Source organism: Amphiprion ocellaris, chromosome 16 (genome assembly GCF_022539595.1).
Source record: "Amphiprion ocellaris isolate individual 3 ecotype Okinawa chromosome 16, ASM2253959v1, whole genome shotgun sequence".
In the NCBI taxonomy this organism is placed as follows: Eukaryota; Metazoa; Chordata; class Actinopteri; family Pomacentridae; genus Amphiprion; species Amphiprion ocellaris.
In genome coordinates this window covers 8,454,099-8,469,249 of record NC_072781.1, presented here as the reverse complement: position 1 = coordinate 8,469,249, position 15,151 = coordinate 8,454,099, and the positions used below count along the sequence as shown (strand labels likewise).

General features: G+C 40.5%; 1 protein-coding gene across 5 annotated transcripts in view; it reads left to right on the top strand.

Annotated features, from left to right (window-relative positions):
• LOC111575536 (protocadherin-15-like) overlaps positions 1-15,151 on the top strand; it is a 207,642-nt gene that overhangs the window by 144,482 nt on the left and 48,009 nt on the right. For all 5 annotated transcript variants that reach the window (XM_035953017.2, XM_055018618.1, XM_055018616.1 and 2 more), the window contains 4 exons: positions 953-1,081; positions 7,766-8,071; positions 9,688-9,918; positions 12,456-12,572. In XM_035953017.2, coding sequence (XP_035808910.2) covers positions 953-1,081; positions 7,766-8,071; positions 9,688-9,918; positions 12,456-12,572 — 783 coding nt within the window. The remainder of the gene's footprint in view (positions 1-952; positions 1,082-7,765; positions 8,072-9,687; positions 9,919-12,455; positions 12,573-15,151) is intronic.

The following is a 15,151-nucleotide window of genomic DNA, read 5'->3' as shown; positions in this document are numbered from 1 at the left end:
CTTGCTTTGAGCTACTGGTTATTTTGGCTTGACCACTGATGGAAATCTGAATAAAATAAGCAGTGTTAGGCAGCTCCATGTCAGGGAAATAAGGAGACAGCATAAACAAATGCACTTAAAGGGTTTTTGGATATGCATGACTTTTATTTCAAAGTTCCACTTCTTTTGTTTTGTTTTTTGGAACAGTTTGAGCAGAGGCATTGTTTCAAATATTCTCCTTTTTCTACATTTGGATGGCTTTTAAAGTTTCCCTTCAACAAGAAATTATTTATGAATCTCATAGAGCTTTTTACAGAGTTTGGTGCAGGGTATTATTGCCGAAAACAGGCTGCCACATCTAAAATAGACCATAACTTACTATCCCTGCTAACTTATTTTGTGGGCAAAACCTTGCTCTGTTTGGAAATAACTCACAAATTCTTTGCTTTTGTAAATGCTGTGTTGCCTTGAGCAAAAATTTTGGACAATTCAGATCTTTAAATTCTTAACCCCCACGCAATACCATCAGGGAAGAATGTAATCAGTCTCAAATGTGTTGTTATGCTATAAGCATAAGACAGAGACCCAAACATACAGCCTAAAGAACTATCTTCAGTGACAAGCAGAACAAATGTAGGGTCCCTGAACATCATGGAGTCAGGCTGGGAGACAGAAGAAACTGAGACAGCCTAAATTGCCCCAAAAACTGTGGCAAGTTCTTTAAAATGTTTGACACAACCTACCAAGACTGTGCACGCTATAACTTGGAAAAGTTGTGCTTTTTTCAAGGCAAAAGGTGGTCATACCAAATGTTGATTTCTTTTGGGTTTTTGCAAAGAAAAGGCTTGAGCCGTGGGAAGTTTTAAATGAAAAAAAAAAACACTATGCATCATGGGTGCTTATGTTTCCACTAGTAGCTGCTAATCTAACCTGAAGAATCAACTGTGCTCTTTATTGTCTCCTTTTCTTTCAGACGTCCACTACCACTGTGAACATAGTCATCACTGATGTCAACGATAATGACCCTGAGTTTGACCTCTCCATACTCACTAATTTCACTGTACAAGAAGAAGAGGCCAATTTGTTTGTAGGCCAAGTCAGGGTAAGTGTACTGTTTCAAAAGAATCGTGATCTATTCCTCTAAAGGTAATAAGCTGCTCTGTTCCCTACTTTCACATCCTCCTCTTTTTTCCCATCTAAATCCCATTTATTCTTTTCATTGTTGCATGCCAACATGTTTTTTACCGACCACTGAGTCATGACTGTACTTCTGTTTCCGTTGTTGTTGCCCATTTAAAATGACCTGACATTTTTCAACATGGTCGATTTTGTTGGACAGATTTTCTCACCCAGAGCTGCTTCCCTGTTGACTGCTGTGGTTTAAGCTCCGCTGAGCAGCCAGATTTTTCTAATTGCTGTTGTAGATTAATTGGCCTGATGTTTGTCAGTGTATTAATCATGAAGTAATGATAGTTGACATCCTCTGCAAGTATTCAGAGAGTGCATGCTTACAGTGTGGCAGTACAATCCAAAATAGTGGTCAAGGATAAATTTGCGTGGAATTGATTGGGGGCATTATTACGATAATATATGTTGTATATAATCTTCACCATAATAAAAGAGAGTTTTGAAGTTGCCTCAACTGCTGTTTGGTGCAAGTTCTCAACAGTAAAAGGTTATTTTGGTCCAAAGTGAGAAGATCAATTTGGGTATTTGGCCCAATAATTAATTTCCACTTTATCATATCCAGGAATTTAAATAATCAGATTTGTTGAAGTCCTCAGTTAAATTCTAACTCTACACTTTAGATTTTTATTTTCGCAGTATCATCCGTATCTCTATGCAAGTGTTGCTCTCTCCAAAATATTTTCATCTCCATTTTAGTTGGATATAAACGGGTTTGACTTGAAACTGCTATCACTCTAGAAAGTGATCGAGCACATTTAGATTAGAGTATTCATTTTTCTGACCTTTCAGTGCCTCGTCCTGTCATGTAAACAAATAATTCCAGTTGTCTCTAAGGGTAAATGAGTATCCGCTTATCAATCATCCTTTTCAGGATATATACTTTTAACATTGCGCATCCCATTACATTTTTTAGAGAGTGGCAGAATGGGCTACCACTCAGTGTTAGCAGTTTATGAAGTGTGAAATAAGACAAAAGGACATATGAAGGGAAGCTTGGCGTTTGCATGCAGTGAAGCTACCTTTGGTCTCACTCCAGAATATTTCCTTAGAAATGTAGCCAGCAGCTAGATTGAGGCTTAGAGTCTCTCCCTCTGTCCTGCTTCGGAAGGTTTTTCCCAGCTGGCACCTCGCCAGCTTGAGCTGAGGCTGTGCCTTTTAAACTGAAAAGAAAAGTATATTAGAATACTTAGTTCACCACAATCCTGCTCTCTATGCACATGCACGGCTTAGCCTGTTGTAGCTGATCAAGAAGGTATGGAGGCCTTTTATTCAATGTAACGCTGCTCAGTGGAATCTCAGTAAGCAGACACACTCCATATTGACAGCTTACATATAGTTAACACAAATTAGAGAAAATAATGATCCTCAAGGAGATTAGGCTATGTGACAGAACCGGAAATTGGACATGGACTTCTTTTCCCCCTGAGTTTCATTAATTTTGCTAATTGCTGGTTGTAGACACTGCTAATATGTTGGACTTGTTGTTTTTCTCCACAATCTCAAATAACAAGCAATCATTAAGTGTTCCATGTTCTCATTCTACATCGTTTTCACAAAGATTGCACTGGAATTATAGCCTGTTAGTGATCTCTCCAAGAACTAGTAATCTGCAGCCATTTCCATCTCCACAGCAAGAGTTCTAACAAGAGAAAAGGGTAGCGCTTACTCTTAAATCATATGGGCTGACATCCAGATGATTAAAAATAGATGTTAAAGTGCTGCTCTTATTTTGAAAAAAAATAAAAATCAAAAATCGCCTAATGCCTCATAGCACAAGTACACTTCTGACCTGCCTGAAGAATATAGTCAGAATGGTCCTCTAGATTTTGAGGAAGCAGTCCTTGGAGTCAGAAATATATGTGGTCAAGCTGTATTTGGCTTCTGTACCTTTTGATCAACCTTCACCTTTGTCATGAGTTCTGGGTCGTGGATACATACAGACAAAATGAGTTTTCTCTGTGGAGTGGATGGGCTCAGCCTTAGAGGTAAGGTCAGGAGCTTGGACATCCGGAGGGAGCTCACAGTCGAGTCGCTAGTAGTAGGTTGAGGTGGCTCAAGCAAGTGATTAGGATGCCTCCTGGGTAACTTTCTTTGGAGGTTTTCTTGGCATGTCCAGCTGGAAGGAGCCCCCTGGGTAGAACTTTGATTTGGCTAGAGGGATGACATGTCTTATTTGGCTTGGGAGCACCTTGGGAACCCAGAAGGAACTGCAGAGAGACGCCTAGAATGAAGTGCTTCATCTGCTGCCTTTGTGATGCAACCTCTGATATGGGATGGATGGATGGATGGATGGATGGATGTACTGCAGAAAGATAAAAATCTTCCTGATATTATTTTCCCCCACTGTTTTATAACTTCACAATCCCTTTTATTTATTTTTTTTGCCTTTAAAATGAACTGTCAATTAATTTGCATGGCTTTTGTGATGCATATTGAATCACTTTGTTTGAAGAGAGCGGCAAAATAGAGTGTCATAGTTAATTAAACGAGATGGTAATATAAAAAAAAGGCCTGACATCTTGCAAACTGCCACATTAAAGTCAAACATGCCAGAAGCATCCACAATGCCATTAGTTTTCTGTTAGCTGTTATGTCTGTTCACCTGCAGCCTTTCTCTCATATCTCCTTTAGCTTCTTCCTGGTTTATCGTGTTCACGTAATCCTTTTATTTTCCTCATTTTTCATGCAAGGTGAACGTCTTTTTATTTTAAGAGATCAGGCTCATTGTATGGTATTTGTCGAGAGCATGGCCTTCAGGATGATGCTTCTAAATAAACTTGGCCTGCAACATAGATAAGGCAGTTATTAAGCGTTTCTGTGTTCTGTTGTGGAGTGCCTCTAAAATAGTATTTATAGATGCAGACAAAGTGCAAGGGAGATTAACTATTCATTTTCTGAAAGAACTCTTGGCGCTTGTTTTAATAAATTATTTTTACTATGAATACATTTAACATGTAGATTCCAAGTCTGTAAATATATATATAAGGTTCATTAAAATGCCACTTTGTCACATATCAACATTTTCTTAAAAAATGTTAACAGACTCTACAGTCAGAAGATAGAACAAATGTATAGCTTGTTAATCAATAATAGAGTTTAACTAAGACAGAAATCCATGTTGCTGAAGTTAGACACTGGGGAAGGGGACACACCTGACATTGACAACTATTCAAAGTTCATGTGCTATTGTTGAAAAGGAAACGCAAAAAGTTGTGCAGCCAGAGCATCGTCACTTAACGTACAGCACTTATTTCTCCGTGTTTCATCACCCGTCCTGACAGGCTGACAAAATGTTCAGTAGCTCCAAGCTCTCTTTCCATGTGTCTCAATACCCCCTTGTGATGTGGTTGTTTTTGTTAGAGTTTTGTGCAAGTGCATGTGTGTTGTAATTTGCTCTTATTGAACAAATGTTATCCCTGCGAAGAAGAGTTGCCTACAGCTCACCTGCTAAGTAAGAGTCAAGTGACAGACGAGGGGTATGGATGAGATGCTGGAATTAAGCTACTATTTGTGTCTACGCAAGTATTTCACATTCAAATCTGGTGTGCTACATTCAGATCAGTTCATTATTCTCCTCCGCTGCCTTGAACTCACCTGCGGGCTGGGAGTAATAATGCAACCAACCACATAGCTCCAGGCAATTGCCAGCGGTGGAGATGAGTGCAGTGCAAATGCATAATGCTATTAAGTAGCTTAATGCTAGCCTTAAAGCATTTTGGATTATCGTTCCAGTAATTGGAACTGGTTCCCACCTGTTCTTATTTTACACACGCTCTCATAGGCTGGAGATGGTTTCCAAGGTGATCAGAACTGACAGCATTGCTGGTTGAGCTGATAGAGTCATTTGTTCTGTGACTGACAAATCCTACACCATATAAGCGCATTCTGCTTGCTCATAGCAGGGAGCCTTAATCTAAGTATGCAGATGACCGGAGGACAAATTGATTAGCATTTGTGTCAGACACTTCATGGAAGCAACATGTAAAATTCCTGCTAATTGGACAGGCTGGTGAAGATAGCGCTATGTGTTTTTTTTCCTCGTGCAGATTAATTGATTCAGTAAGTTTGATTGCTAAAGACATATGCAAAAAATGCATTTCACTTTGTTTAGCACACACGCTTTTTGGTTTTGAGAGTTAGGCATCAGTGCTTAAATTTATGTTTAAAGATTTTGTACCCAGGCAGTAGAAAGCCATCATTCTGCATGCAGCATAAGTGGGAAATTCAGGCTGAACTTTAGGTTTCAGCATTAATAATCCAAGGCAAGATGAATATGTTCTTTTTGTAAATGCAAAGTAGAGGGGGAAAAAAAACGTCTGAACCCAGACTGGCAGCACACAATTTTGCAGGTGCTATATGTTAGAGTTCTGTGTGGGCCTGTTTCTTAACACGTCCTCCCCATCTGCTCAACCTGTTTTTCAAACAGCAACCGCCTGCACCTGCAGAATGTTCTGCTGCTTCTGCAATCGCTGTACCAAGCGTGCCCACCATCTCAAAAGCAGAGGTCTGCACGAGTAAACATCACCAAATAACCCCTGGGTCCTAGCTGAAATATGCTGTCAAACATTCCAAATAACACTGCTTTAATGTGAAAATCCTCTCATCATGATTTGGACATAAAATAGCCAGGGAATACTCGAGTAGCAGTGCACAAACAAAAAGCTATGCAGTCTGAATCAAGGCCAGACTTTCCAGCTTTACTGCACATCTTTGTCATGTCTGCTGTAACAGTGCTTTATCTATTGATGATTACCGATTTGCAGATATGATGCTTGATTTTACTGGCAGTGAATTATTTGGATTGCACTTCTTACAAGGCAGGAAGCAATGGTGTTTTGGTTGTTTTGTAGTCGTTGCAGAGACGTAGTGACCCACATGCGCATATTGAACATGATGTGCTTCTGCCTGGTTCAGTGTTCAAATTATTAGGGAAACAGCAAAGGGTTTAGAAAAAACAATAAATAAGCATCAACATTTCAAAAACTGCAATGGATAATAATTAAACTTGAAAAAAAAGAAGGAAAATGAACATCTAATTAAAATCTAATGTCTTGTCATCAGTAAGAATGGATGCCAATCCTGGTCGGTGCGTCTGACTTAATCTGCTCACAATAATGCCTCGATGATTGATCAGGACATGCGGGGTGTGTTTCATGTCATGGCTCACAGGCTGCTTTCATGTATTGTTTTGTGTGTAATTATGCGCCTCTCAGCCACTGCAGGAAAAGTGCTCCCCTGTCACCCCAGCTCCAGAAAACCGCAGTGTCTGTTTTGCAAAGGCTTAACGCTAAGGTCCACTTTTTAGCCTTGGCCTTGAATATTTGTCAGGCACTCCATGTGAAACAAATTAAAGGCAGCTTTTAGCAGTCATATGCGTGAGTCTGTGTGTGTGTGCGTATTTTCCTCTCTCTTCCACGGTTTCTCATAGGCCAATATTTTTTCCCCTCCACTGCTGCCTTGTCCTTACTTGCACTGAGGTTGAGAAATTATTGCCAAACACACAGATGAAATGTAGCTTGATCTAGGTGTGTCTTTTCCTCTTCTCCTTCCTCCCTCTGTCTGTGTCTCAATTACAACAAAGAATTACCACCACAGGAGAGTTTTTAGATAGAGCGCACACATATATGGATACACCAGATTAATTATGACTTGTCATATCCGCACAGGAATAAAAATTGTGAATCAATTCTTTGTAACCCAGCTGGATCATTACAGCATCACCCTATGCCTCCCTGTAGCCCTTCCTTTCTATCACAATTTATCATTTTCCGTTTTTATTTTCTCCTTTTTTTTATTTACAGAATGACATGCATGGTATTACAAGGGGGTTTAGCATTCAGCGATTTACCCTTGATGAAATGCAGAGTTTGCACGAAAAGGTATTCTGGTCTTTTGAACTCCCCAATGATTACTCATGAGTTTGTGGCAGACTCTAATCTCAATATGCAGAACAAGAAATGAGACGTCGGAGAGTTATTTTGGCATGGCTGCTGGTGCTGTAGCTTACACGGCTTTGTGCTTGAAACCTCTGTAAATTTGCAAGGCATTAAGATAAAGCCAAGCTCTAATGGATCATGTAATGGATCACATTCACAACAGCTGCTGTTTACCTTGAAACGCGTATGCATTTCACTTTTAAATCTGTTATTCGTCTGCCCTATCTGGGTGAATATTTCTTTTCTCTTCTTTTATCGATATACTGCATGTAAATGGATTGTGGATGTTTCCCACAGGTGCTTCAGCAGCCTCAGGAATAAAAACAGGTTTGCTGAAGACGCTTTATCGACATTTCGTTTAACATAGCATTAGCCGACTATTATGCTTCCATCTGACTATCTCGGCTATATTTCACTCTGTCTCTCTGTTCAGCTTGTGCTGGTGCAGACAGCCACTCAATCGAGTGCAGATATACTGCAGTCATTGTAGTTGAGTTACTTTCTTTTGAGAGGTTGGCAGCATTGGATTGTGATTGGTTAAGAACACCTAGTATCAGACATGAAATCACCCAAACTAAGGATTTAATTAAGCAGTTAATCCACAAAGAGGAGCTGCCCAGTTATTACTATTTTCTGTATTTCTTCATTTTCTCTCTCCCCAGGCCACCGATCTAGATGCTGGAGTAAATGGCCAGGTGCACTACCGGATTGTGAATCATCCTGACTTGTTTATAATCGGTGCTAACGGAAGCATCTACACCAGGGTGCCCCTCGACCGGGAGTTACGAAGACAATATGAGCTGGTGGTTGAGGCCTCAGATGGGGATGCGGACCCGCGACGGACTACCTTGACCGTCCTGGTCCAGGTCACGGATATCGATGACAACAGCCCCGTCTTCTCCCAGCAGACTTATGTGGCGAACGTACCCGAGAACAGCCCTCTGGGAACTGTGGTCCTGAAGCTAAGCGTAAGAGCTTAATGTGCAAATTTCTTGTCTCTTTTTTTTTTTCTCTCCATCTCTTTATGTCTCCTGTCTCTTTATGCCGTGTAGTTGCTTGTACTAACAGCTTTTTAGCATCGCTTAACTTCAAGGGCTGACACTTTAGAGTTGAGAATGTCAAGTAGTTTCAGACAGACACATTTACGCAGACAGAAACATACAACCAGCAGAGAGAAACTTATCTTTTCCCTCCTGCCATGACAGCTCCCTGGGCATTTTTAGACAGAATAATACTTAAAGCTGTTTTTCTCAAGTAATAAGGATGTTTTAGTAGAGGATTGTTGTTTCCTTCTTTTGTGACAAAAGATAATCTATTGCCCTATAAATTTAGAATAACTTTTCTTAAATTGGTGGAATCTGTCTGTGATAATAGGGACTGTGCTGCCAAATGTTGGTGCATGTGTTAACGCTAAAGTAAAGGAAACCCTTTGCATGCAGCACAAACACGAGCAGAGGGGTGAGTAATTGCTGCCATATAGTGAGCGACATCTCCCAGAGAGGGATGAAGCAAGAGGGGAGGGTGAGGAAGAAAGTGGAGGTAGGAGCTGAGGGTGAGGGGTGTGAGTGACAGTGGCACCGTGACACTATTAATCTCCTAGACGACGAGGCCTCGACTCTGAGCGGACAGGGGTGGCAGGCAATGCAGCTAAAGAGCAAAATCGAATATGCCAGAGTCTGTCTCACTTTCTACCTCACACAGTAAAGAAAGTGGTCAAGATGGGTAGATTTGAAGATATTGCCCATACCTGGAAGTGTTTTAGCTTTTCAGCCTTGCCAGCTGGTGGCACAGGGATAGCAGTGTTGGTGGGTTGCTCAGTCTGAAAACTTCTATTACCCAGAGGAAGAAACATGCTGATTTTCTTTTTTTTTTTTTTGTCTACTGTCACTGAGAGCTTTTTGTTTTTGGAATTTCAAGTGTTAGCTTGGTGAATTATTCTCAGTTTGGTGCTTGACTCTCAAACACTACCAGCATGTCAAAAGTATCTACTTATTTAGCAAAACATCTTTGTGATCACCTCAAGCACCGCTATGAAGGTGATATTTTTTGCTTTTTATTGAAATATCTCAACTACATGGATTGCAGTGAAACTTGACACAGACATTCATGTTCTTAATACCTGCAAAATTCGGACATGGCTGCAAATTCTTGCCTTTTCTTGATCAGTAAGTAACATTATATATGTGTGGGCTGGTTGCATCCCCACAGCAATATGCTTTCTGTGTCTATATACTGAATCTAATCATCTGCTATTACAGTAGCTTTTGCAATTATATCCATTGTAAGATTTGTGATTTAATGCAGTGAACTTAAACTTCCCTTAGTGGTTTAATTTAATCAGAATCTGATTAATGATTGATGTAAATATTCCCTGCAGCATAAAAATGCTAAACTGAAGTAGAAGCATTAATATTCATTGTCTGCAGCTTATACCCACTAGCATATGTGTCTGTATGTAAGGTTCTAACTTTGAGTATATAATGCAGGGCTCTTTCTTTCTTCACTTTCATCATAATTCTTTCTATACACTCATGACCCCTGTTGTCTTTAATGTACTTATCCCTTTTCGTCCTCTTTCTCCCAGGCTGTGGACTCAGACCTGTTCTCTAATGTCACATATCGGATCAAGACCGAATCAGCCAGGCAGCTGTTTTCTCTGAACCCTGTCACGGGGGAGTTAGCAGTGCTGCAGACGCTAGACTTTGAGGACCTGGCAGCTATGGGCATGGGGGCCTCTTTCACTTTCCAGGTGGAAGCTGTCGACCAAGGAGGGGTGATGCCCCCGGGGCAAGCTACAGTCACGGTCCGCATTACGGTAAGAGCCCTGCAGATAGCCAGTCTACCACAACCCCTCAGTGGTCCACTCTCTTTCCAGCCATTCTCATTACGCCCCTGGAGGGCCAGCATTGGTGGTGAATATTTACTGAGTCATTAGCATAGTTTTACAGTAGTAATAGCCTGCATAAGCCACAATTCAAAAGGGAGACACATTACAGTGTTGCACCTGCACTGCTATTGTGATACTAAATTCCATTTTATGCTATTCATTGCAAAAGCTGATTGCATTTCCTCTGTGGAAGACATCTTGGCCTCACGACCTGGGCACCCTCGCAGCATCACAAGGAGAGGAGGATTGATGGATAGGTGTTTCTGCCTTTGTACACAGCGCTATTCCAGCTCTGAATGACTCATTAGCTTTGTGACAGCAATTATGTCAGGTTTTTCAGGAGCTTGTGTTCCCTTTTCAAGAGATTAACTGCTGAATCCCAACAAAAGGATTAAACGCCCTGTGTTGCGATACCATTCATGTGTGCATGCATGGGTGTTTGTGTGTTTTCACTCCGAGTAATTCTTCAAAATGCGCGAACATTTATCTCTGCATATGAATATTTAGTCCACCCCTGGTGACTGTGTCAAAGTCTGCAGAATTAAAGTCTGTATTACACTGAATGGGAGGAAATATCTGAGCTTTTTCAAGCAGGCTCGCTGCATGGTCTGCCAACCTGTAGAGTGAGTTTGTCCTCTGATAAGGACAAGCTTTGTTGCATTCTTTGTGCTGTCACCCAGGAACTCTGTTTGATATGATAAGGCTTTGCACAGCCACTGATGTCGGACGTATATCTGCCATTTGAAATAGCAGACATGACTTAGAATGAGCCTAATGGATTCATCAGACTTCTAGGGGACTGGAGATGGAGTTGATTCCACTTCCTTCCTCTTATTACACCTCCAGAGGGTTATTTGAAGCTGTTTTTCTTTGATTTCCCCTCATATTGTTTCGATGTTGTCTCTTTTATTGTATGCCTTGCTGTGATGGATTGAGTGTCCCCTGCTTGTCTTGCTGTTCCAAATTAGTCTCCCAAACTTTTCCTTCTATTCTTCACTTCAGAAATGTCACACTGCACATCTTTGTCTGTGGATATTGTGGGCGTGTGTGCATTGTTAAACATAAAGTGCTGCATGTATGTGGTCATGTAGCACATGGATATTGTAAGCTAACACAAATGTGTGTGTCTGTGTGCATCTTGTCCACAGCTTTCTTGTGAACTCTCACAGCACAAGGATCAGGGTTTTGTTGTTCAAAGCAGGAGCTGGATCATAGATTTTCTGCTAGGAAACGCTAAACCTGTGTATAGATCAAAGGGAGGCTGCCCTCCACCACTGGCTTTCTATAACACATACTGTTGCCCATGGCTCAGCCAAAACAGTGGAAAGTAAAGAGAAAACTCAAGAGAGATAAAGATCAGGTTCCAGCTGTTCTACTACAGACTTAAGTTATTCCTGACAGATATGTGTATGACTTACTAAGTTTTCATTCTCAGACAGCAATGCAAGGAGTTGCACAGTTAACAAGGTTTCATTTCTTTGCAGACCCACGATGTAGTGGAGCTCTGATGGTGCATTATTTACTAAGAGAAGATGATTAAATGCTGTGGTGTGCCGAAGTTCTCACATGTGTCTGGGGAGCAGTAAATCACAGAATACCAACAAAACTGTTTCGGCGCCTAAAGGAGGTTTCAAGTGGAGAAGAGATGAGAAATGTTGTGAACACTGCGTCTTTATCTCATTAGTCTTGTTGTTGTGGGGCCTGTACGAGAATTTCTTTTTCATATATCATGTATTGTTATAGTAACCTGTCAGCTTTCTCATTTCCTGTGTTCTGTGAGTTTTTATGGCTGTATGGTTATTGCTTGGTTTAAGAAATGCAGTTGCAGATAAAACATCAGATTGCACCAAATCTTCACAGTCATTCTATTGATCTACTGGTGAGGAAACTTGAGGTTTTTGTCTTCATCTGATGTCAGTGTGCCAAAAGAGTCTTCAAGATTTAAGCACCATTATCTTGAAAGGATAAAATATTATTATGAAACTCGCCCTTGAACAGTCATCTTATTTGTCAGTGTCCGTAAGCTCATCTGTCTACCTACCATCATTGGGTACTATACAGTGAAATGTGCATCAGTCAAGATGAACCACAGGTATGTATTCTAAAACATTAAATTTCAAAGCTTCTGCAAGATTAGAATTTTATCACAATTTAATGTAAGGTTCAGAATAAAGACCAATAAGCTGGCACAAGCTTGTAAAACATTGTTCTGATTTGATTAACACACTGAAATGACCAGTTTTCCACCAGCAGCGGTACTAAATTTGTATTACTTCACTTCATTCAGCATGCAAACAACATTTGCAAAAGTTGTTCTAGAATATGTTGATAAATGAATTTGACCTTTTGAATGCTGACACAAAAATATTTTACATTGTTGTATGACTGTAATGTTTGGATAGAAACACATCCCACAGTTATGAATATCATCAATACATTAACTGCTAATGTGTTTTCCATTTTAGGACATGAATGACTTCTCCCCCATCTTTAGCCAAGACCTGTATAAGGGCATGGTGGCACCCAATGCAGAGAAAGGAACAGTCATCACAACAGTTTTTGCTGAGGACCAAGACCCACCAGTGAGTATGAGCATCACTGGGAATATATATTTTTAAGATATACAATGCATACAACATTGGTGGGGAAAAAATGTTGCTGCCAGAATGTCAGCTAGTTTTCACTGTAGCGTTTCACACAATGCATTTTAAGGATGTTTTCAAGACTGATGCTCTCATTAGAGCTACTGTACTATGTCCATATTCATTCTGCGTCATTAATTTCAGCTATCAGGGGATCTTGATGAGCATTGTCACATATGAGTCATCTACCTGTTGCAGCAGACAGCATCATGCTTCCTCGCAGTCCTTTACATTTATCTATTTAAAATGCCTTTTTAAATGTTCACAGTATAAGATTTCCCAGTGTCCTAACAGCTGTGTTTTTCAGAGAAGTCCTATAAAGCTGGACTCCATGCTTGTTATTAGAGGCCCTCCTGCTGGTGGATTCTCACCAGGGCCGGATGAGCTTGTATTCTCCTGGCAGCACTTACACACACTCTGAGGGATACAGATGCCTGTCAGTTGCTGATGTGGGTGGTAGAACATCTCCGGAATGTCACAGTGACAGCTCTACATCTCACTTTCTCTCTCAGAGGGAGACACTCCCTCCTCCTGCTCCCCCTACCACCCCCCATCTCACTGCAAACTCCATAATGGTTCTTTTTAATGTGAGCTTTTTCTCTCATGATCTCAAACAGGATTTTCTGTACAGTAGAACATATCCAGCGGTGCCAAAGCACAAATAAGAGATCATCATTATGTTACCATGAGCACAGTGGCAGCGTGTAAAGCATGCGAGTGACACAGGGAAATGGTTTGACAGACAGAGGGATTAGACTCCCTAACAGGAGCCGACTAACCCAGTCTTTTATTGACCTGGATATAGAAGCTTAAAGCATTTTATTGACAGGATGTCTGTCATAGACACCTCTGTTTGGTGGAGAAGAGCTTTAGTCTAGTGTGTGCTAAACACACAAACAAAAGAGTGCACACCATGCACACACTCTCTTTGTGTTACACAAGCTCAAAAAACCCTGCACACACAAAGAAAGACAGACGGAAAGAAAGAGAGGAACACTCTTGTAGCCTTGATGCAACATGCTAGGGATGCATATTGTGCCAGAGTGTCCTAATGGTTTAGAACATTCTTGCTGAAGTGCTTTTTTTTGTTGTTGTCGTACATTTTGTGAAGAAGACGTTATGTCTATCCACTTGTACCGTGGGAGAAGGGATACTAATGGCTTTTAGAAAGTTGGGGTTGTTTTTTGGCCTGTATCTCAAGCCCCTGTAATTAATGTTAATATAAGTCTGAATGAAAGGGGACATCACCATGGACACAAATGTCCCAGTGAGAATCTTCATCCATCAGCACTGGATTTGAGCTGTCTCTCATTTGTGACTGAAGACCAAAGTTTTCTTCTGCATTTTGCTTCATTGCGGGATGTTTACTATCAGTGCTTTTCCTAACTCCTGTTTCTTTTGCAGTGTTTAGTCAGTTGCAAACGAAATCAATCATTCCTGAATTTTTCAAAATAAAACGTATTGATGTATCGACTTTGTTACACTCTCAGCTCAAGCCTTGCTGTTGGGTTGTGTGTCTCTTAGGCATCATTCAGTGCTTCACAGCGCTTCTGAGATTGTTCTTTATTTCATGAACTGGCTGTTTTATACTGAGGAGAATTAGATTGCTTTAAAAAAATATATATAAACAAAACAAAAACTGCATTTGGAAACTACAGTAATCCTTTTTGAAATCTTTTCGACTAGCAACAAGAGAGTTTTTATCTTTTTTTTTGTATTTGAGTATCATATGTCTACATTTTTGGTGCTAGTCTGCAATGTTAATGGCACAGTGAGTTCACATCAGGAGTGGACGTAAAATATTCATAGTCTGAGTAGAATGCCATACAAGAAAGTGTTGTACAGCTAAAAATGTCTGCAGACAGAGACGAGCTACAATGTTGCTGTAACTTCACCGCACTTTAGTAGTTAACTCAGTTTTATTCATCGTTTCTGAGTCCATGTGTGGAAGCACAAGTCACAATGAAATTATGCAGCCTGCTCAAGAAATTACAAGATATAGTTTAGGAAAAAAGTATTGTCACAATCTGACTCGTAAGACTATGATAAAAATGGGGGAAAGCAGTCATGCACAGTATTGTATAAAACAAACTAATACAGCTTAATGCAAAATATAGATAAAATAGCAATAACTCATGGTGTGTAAGGTTCAGTGGAGCAGTTTAGGATGTGCATAAGAGTGGACATAGTGAGTAAATGTTGTAAGATGCCAAAAAAAAAGTACATAGAAAAGAACTAGAGAGGAGTTAAACCATACAGCTGCTTGCCAAGTAGTGAGAGGGAGTCCAAGCAGCAGCCCAAAGCTTTATAGATGAGAATTAACAAGCACCAGTGTTTCCAGTTGGCAACCACAATCCCTGTTGCACTCACCAGGCACCTGAAACAAAGGCAGACAAAAAGAACAGCCGACAGGAGAGAGAGCAGGGGACATCACATCTGTCTTATTATCTTCCAGTGAATATTTTGGTCATGTGTTTGCTTTTATCCAATATGGTCCTGATATGCGAGGGCTAAGTTAG